This window comes from Catharus ustulatus, chromosome 5, assembly GCF_009819885.2.
Source record: "Catharus ustulatus isolate bCatUst1 chromosome 5, bCatUst1.pri.v2, whole genome shotgun sequence".
Classification (NCBI taxonomy): Eukaryota; Metazoa; Chordata; class Aves; order Passeriformes; family Turdidae; genus Catharus; species Catharus ustulatus.
The window spans coordinates 62,659,346-62,666,066 of NC_046225.1; the positions used below are offsets into that span (position 1 = coordinate 62,659,346).

At 45.1% G+C, this 6,721-nt stretch overlaps 1 protein-coding gene across 1 annotated transcript; it reads right to left on the minus strand.

Moving 5' to 3' along the window:
- Window positions 1-4,231: 4,231 nt before the first annotated feature.
- Window positions 4,232-6,227, minus strand: DRD5 (dopamine receptor D5). Its single transcript, XM_033060305.2, is given in 2 exon segments — window positions 4,232-6,185; window positions 6,188-6,227. Coding segments are annotated over 2 exon segments (1,455 nt in total). The 3' UTR covers window positions 4,232-4,770.
- Window positions 6,228-6,721: the final 494 nt, after the last annotated feature.

Below are 6,721 nucleotides of genomic sequence, written 5' to 3' on the forward strand. Positions count from 1 at the left end.
GTTTTGTGCACATCATTGATTTTAAACTGCAAGCATACCCTTATATTAAAAAACAGTTTAAACTTGGAGGGCAAAATTCTGTCAATAAATACGAAGTGCACTATATAGTTAACAAGGCATTCAAAATGCAATAGTTGTTGCTGGTCTGTGATCAAAGCGAAGATCTCTGTGTGGACTTCATGAAGCTTCTGAGAAGTTTGAAAAGTCTTCCAAAGTTTGAAAACAAACAAATACATCTGAATAAAAAAAATATTTCTGCATTGCAGCAGGTGAAATGATTTGTTCAGTGTGCCAACTTTAACATGTCTTCATCCACTATCAGAGGATACCAACGGAAATATTAATAAGAAGCAAGGAGAAATAATTGCATTGCCCTGTGACATAAGCACACATTCATCCCTGAGGTCTTCTGCTGAATTAAATAGGCATTGAATATTTTTAAAAATCTTATGAATTCAATTAAACAGTAGTGAAGATGCCCTCATCTCCTTGTTCAGAGTGGCAATTTCTGTACATAGAAACAGCTGAGGAACTTGTGACCTCTCAAACCTCCAGTCTGATGCATGCTCTGAACACTGCCTCCAGTCCTGCCGGTCTTGAATGCTGACTTGATATATGATTGACTCCTAAATGGTGTAAAATTGTGCTTTGTGTCATTGCCGCAAGAAGGCTTTCTAATTTTAAAGGTTTTTTCGTTACATGTAACAAAAATACAGGAATTCTCAGTAGGGAGCCTCATTGCAGACGCACGTCAGATGCGGCTGGCAAAAGTGAAAAACACAAAGGAAGCAAAGAGATAAAGTACCAGACTTACCAAAATTACTGCAGAAATTTTTCTCCCTTTGGAAGGTGTCTTATTTGTGTCCACCTCTCAGAGAGACACATACATTTCTTTATCTCAAGAAAAAAAACAAACAACACTTCACAACCCAACACCCATTGTTAAAGCCAGCTCTGTTAAAAACCCTTTGAGGGTTTGAAGAGTGAATGATGTTTGCAGAATTTTACATAAAACACAATACTTTCAGGTTCTCCATGTCCCAGCTTCTTAAAAATTAAGGTACCTTCCCGTGTTTTTTTTTAGAAGACAAAATGACTCATCTGTAATCACACACAAAGATACACACAAAGACTACAAATACACTGACCCTCCTTAGGATGGTGCTATCCAGGACTAACAGATCCAGCTGGCTAAGAAGTAATTTAAAAGTGAAACAAATTGCAAGGTAAGATTTCTAAAAATAATACAAAACAGAAACAGAAAACTATCTGGGACCTTGAAGATGAGTCATCACTCAGGACTAGATTAAGTTAAAGTCAAACTGTATCGTGCATTAAAATTATTTAGGTAAAAACAAAAAACAAGTAAACAAAAAAAGTCCAAATAAACAAACAAAAAACCAACAAGACAAACAAACAAACAAAACCAAAAACAAACAAACAAAAAAAACAGATGAGAGGCACAGAACCATCAGCCTAGACAAGTTCCAGAGAGACACCACAAGGATATGAGGATTATAAAAACCCACTCGCACTTCCAGTGAACTCCACTCTATGTATAGGTAGATGCATTAGTCCTTAAGAGAGAAATGTAAAAAAGTAGGGCAGCAGTTTCATCTGAGAGAAACAAGTTAGAACAACCCTTTTGGGGATGCTTTCATTAAAATGGGTTGCCCCTTTTTACAGTTCAAGGCAAGATACACATTTATTTAAAAGTTTATCTTACTAATTCTGAATACTCTAGCTTTGTCAGTGGTAAGTAATTGAGACGTAAAAAATGCAACAAATTGTCTCTATGAGTTAAGAAAATATTTTCTTTCAGATCCATAAGGTCAAGCTCTGCTTCCAGCAAAAAAGTACCTTCTGTCTGTCTGTTGAAGCAGAAATGTACCCTTTCTGATGCTCCTAGGCTTTGAAAGATGAAGCCCCCTAACAGACACATATTTCAAGATGAGAGATTACATCATAGAGCCACCATCAGAAATCATTTACAAATGAAGTCCTGAAACAAAAATTACTAATGGAAAGTGGAAATTTGGCCAGTTTTCTGTACTGCCCTAATCATGCTCACAAAATCTAGGGGCTGACTAAAAAGGCACCTTCCTTCAGATCTAAGATAGAGACTGTTTCTAATATTCTAGCACAAAGCTGTTACATAAACCCACTGATGGAGATGTCTTCTTGCATCCCAGAGCCAGCCCACTCACTTATTCCTCAAACCCAGGCAGGTAAAGCCTCAACGAGGAGAACAGGGGTCAAGGTGATGCACTTGCATCTGGTACACATCTGCCCCTGTGCCACACCTGCAGTGAGCTGGAGCCAAGGGATCTGTCACAGGATCCCTGTGGAGCAGGAAGGACACACGGGCAGCAGGGGGACACCCTCTGCTCTGCTGTTGCACCCTCTGTACTGCTGCTGGAGCAGGGGAACCACGCAGCACCAGGCTGCACAGCCCTGCTGGCGCATCAGGTGCTCAGGGAGACATTATGATTTCCTTTCCCCATCTCCCCGGGCTGCTTCTGATTTAATGCAGACAAAACTGGATAAAATACAGGCATTGCCCTGGGAGTTGGAATCAGCACCAGGTGCCTGCACCTCTTGTATCTGGATATCACTGGGTTTTGTGCACAAATCCAGCTTAAAATGCTGTACTAGCCTCAACATTTGAGTAGCAAATGGAAAATGCAAAAAATTAAATTCAGGTTGGGATAATCAATTTCTGCACCACCAGAAGCAGCTTCCCTTCATTTTTATTTGGGAAAAGTATTTTATTCTGGGCAAGTTTATCTAACTAGCAGGGCTAGAACAGTGGTTAACTCTAATAACATATGATTGCTTTAGGATAGGAACAGGTATCATATTCACCCTTGATGTCATTAGTAGATTGAACCTGGTTATGGATATGAGATTTATTTTCCAAGCTTCCCTAAGACACAGTCACAATATCCTTCCCTAAGGACAGCTGTAAATCGATATTACACCAAGATTTCACATCAACAGCAAAGAAAATGCTCAGGTAGATGTCAATCTTCAGTGACAAGCGATTGAAAAGGTAATCCAAGATGATATACCTAATTAATATCAAAGACTAAATACATAAAATATTGCTTGCAGACCAAGATTGCAGCAGAGGTCCACCACAAAGGGATTTCCATCGCATACCTCCTGACCCCATATCCCAGGGGGTAGAAGATAACACCCAAACCAGTACTAAGGGTTTGACTTTCAAGCAGTCTCAATACTAACCCCACAGCATTCACAAGTCCCAGCATCTGGTTAAATGATTTACCCTGGACCACGCTGCACTCCACTTTTCCTCCACACACCTTACAGGGGCCTTCAGCTCCCAGTCAGGCAGGATGGAGAGGCCCCAGGTCAGGGCTGTTAGCAGGGAGGGCTGCAGAATCCACACCTACCATTCAACTTAAATCTGCTCAGCTCATGGCACAGGTATTCTTAAAGGGTAAATTAATTCAAGTGTTGTTCACTTTGTGAACCAAAACTTGAAATAAATATTGGCATTGCTTTTACTACCTTTGATCACTTGTTTTGGAAATAGCATCATTTTTGGTTTCTGAGCTGAAAGCTTACAACTGTTTCTAATATTCCATTTGATGCAAATGATTCAATAGAGACAGAGTAAAAAAATACTCCCTTCAGTTTTAAGGATTGCTTTAAAATGTTTAGTATAGCCGAAATGTTTACAGCATCTTTAAATTCCAGTTAACAAGTAACTAAAAATATACATTAACAAAATTCTTTTCTTCTCTCAGTGTGAATGAGTACTCTAGTGTCTACATTGGGAAATGATGATTATTAATATCATTTTCAAACATAATTATTGTTTTTAAACATACACAACTCCCAATTCTTTCATCAAACTCTTTACATCAATAGCATTTTTAAAAGTAAATTCAAGTGCAGAATTAAATGAAAAGTTTTAATAGCTTATACATATGTATACTCCATATTCTTTGCTGCAGAAAGGGATAGCATCATAATATTAAAGAAAAAGATGTATAAATCTAGCTGTAAGAGCCATATGAACAAGTTCATCTAAGTCAAGAATTCTTACGAGCCTCACTTTCATTCAAAAACTGTATTTTCTATACAGACTACTTGCTTTTAAAATTATAGGGTTAAGCTGTTAGTCATTCTAACTATTCACAGAAATGTTAGTTGGAATACTTGTAAACCTTACAGGGTGACAAAAGAAAGATAATAATTCCTTGATCAGTATAACTTTTATTTATTCATCCAGGAACAGAGGATATCATAGGCAACAACGCCGCCTAGGAGAACAAGGATTTCACATAAACTGTTTTGGCAGAAACACGCATTTAAATAATCATCCAAATCACCACCTCACTACCTCTATCTTAAAAAGAAAAAAAAATCAAAAGTAAACAAACAAAAAAATTGAGGAAAAGAAACATAAGATCTGAACAAACAGCCCAGAATTTTTTATTTAATGTCTATGCCAGCCACATCAGTCCCTGATTTTAGGAGTCATAATACTTAGCAGTGACAATGGCATCTTTCATTTGCAAACACATTATAAACATGAACTGACTGCAATTATAACACAATACCTCACCACAGCTAATCAACACGACTGCCTGGTCTGCCCTCAGCCTGGGGAAGTGCTGATTGAAGTTTGTGCTGCCAGCCCACTGTATGACAGTGTCTACATCATCGAGCAGGTTTCTCCACTCAGTGCTAGTATTATCTCTTATAATCCAAGAAGAACTGACCAGACCAGGACACAACTTAATGTAAACCATTTGGAGTGAAAGGTGTTATCTTGCCTAGCGAAATCTCCCCTTCACAGTCCAGCTCACAGGCAGAGTCAGTGGCAACCTCATGGTCAGGAGAGATCTGGGACATCCTATCAAAAGGGTCCTCACGATTTTCCTCACAGTCAACCACATTTGGGATCATGTTAACATAAGCAGTTACTATCTCCTTATGGTAAAGGGTGTCCTGGTTGTAAGAGATAAGCTCATTGCTTATATTAACAGTCTCCACGGCAGTACCAGAGCAAAACTGACCACATCCCAGGAGGTTGGAGAAAACCTTTCTAAAGTCAGCATTGAAGGCATAGATGATGGGGTTAAGAGAAGAGTTAGCCCAACCAAACCAGACAAAGATATTAAAGGTGGTCTCACTGACGCAGGGGAGGCCAGCATGGGGGTCACTGGGTGGGCTCTCACAGAAGGGAACCATGCAGTTCAGGATGAAGAATGGCAACCAGCAACAGACAAAGACACCCATGATGACAGAGAGTGTCTTCAACACCTTGGTTTCCTTCCTGATGGAGGACTTGAGGCTTGTGTGATGGTGGCAGTCGATGTGGCTGCTCCGGCAGCTCTGTGCATGCTCGGCTGCCCTCTCCAAGGAGGAGATCCGACGAATCTGCACCTGGGCAATGCGGTAGATTCGAGTGTAGGTAACTATCATGATAGCCACTGGGATGTAAAAACTGATCAAGGAGGAGGAAATAGCATAAGTCCTGTTGAGGCTGGAGTCACAGCTCTCCGATGGTCCAGTGAGGGTATCATTGCTGCCAGAGGTTCCATCAGAGGGCTGCACTGCTGCTAATGCCACCCATGTGGTACTCATATCTTCTGCCCAGGTGGTGACAGCACCTGCTGCTGCCCAGGCAGTGCCAAATCCATCTTCAACATCAGCAGTAGCAACAACATCCCCACCTTTGTGCCAGTTGAGCTGGACAGGGATGAAGGAGATGAGCACGGACAGCGCCCATGCCACGCTGATCATCACCAGAGCCAGGCGCTGGGTCATCTTCCTCTCGTAGCGGAAAGGGCTGGAGATAGCCCAGTACCTGTCCACACTGATCACGCACAGGTTGAGGATGGAGGCCGTGGAGCACATGATATCAAAGGCCACCCAGACGTTGCAGAAAGCCCCAAAGGGCCAGTACCCAGCTACCTCTGCCACCGCCTTCCAGGGCATGACCAGCAGGGCCACCAGTAGGTCCGAGACAGCCAGGGACACGATGAAGATGTTGGTAACCTTGCTCCGCAGGTGCCGGTAGCGGACGATGGCCGCGCACACGAGCACGTTCCCAAAGAGCGTCCAGAGGATGAGCAGGGCCAGCAGGCTGCCCGCTGCCACCTGCGCCGCGCCGGGAGCTCCCGCCGGGCCCCGCACCTCGTCGGGGGGCCCGTGGCCGGGGGCAGCGGGCTCCGGCCGCCCCGCAGCATCGCTGGCGGCTCCCGCCGGCGGCGGGGCGGCTCCGGCCGGGATGCGCCGAGCAGCCAGCGCCGCCCCGCCGCCCGGCCCCATGGGGCCGCTGCCCCCCCGCCCCGCCGCCACCCCCGCCGGACGGCCCCGCTCAGCGCGCTCCGCGCTCCGCGCCCCGCCGCGCCAGCCCTGCCGGGGTCCCTCTCCCGCGCTCCGGGGGCCCCGCCTGGGGTCCCCGCCCCGCGGCTCCGCACAAGTACCTCTGCTCGGGATCCCCGCCCCCGCGGCTCAGTGCGGATCCCCCTGCTCGAGGTCTCCGCCCCGCGGCTCCTTCCAGGGGTTCCCGCTCTGCAGTTCGGCTCGTCCCCTCGCTCGGGTCTCTGTCCCGCGGACCCCGGTTTGGGTACCCGCCTCGCCTGCTCTCCCTGCTCCGCAGCTCAGCGCGCTCCTCTCTTCCTCGGGCTGCCCGCTCCGCTGAGCGCGGACCCTGCCCGTGGCACACGCTCCGCGCCCG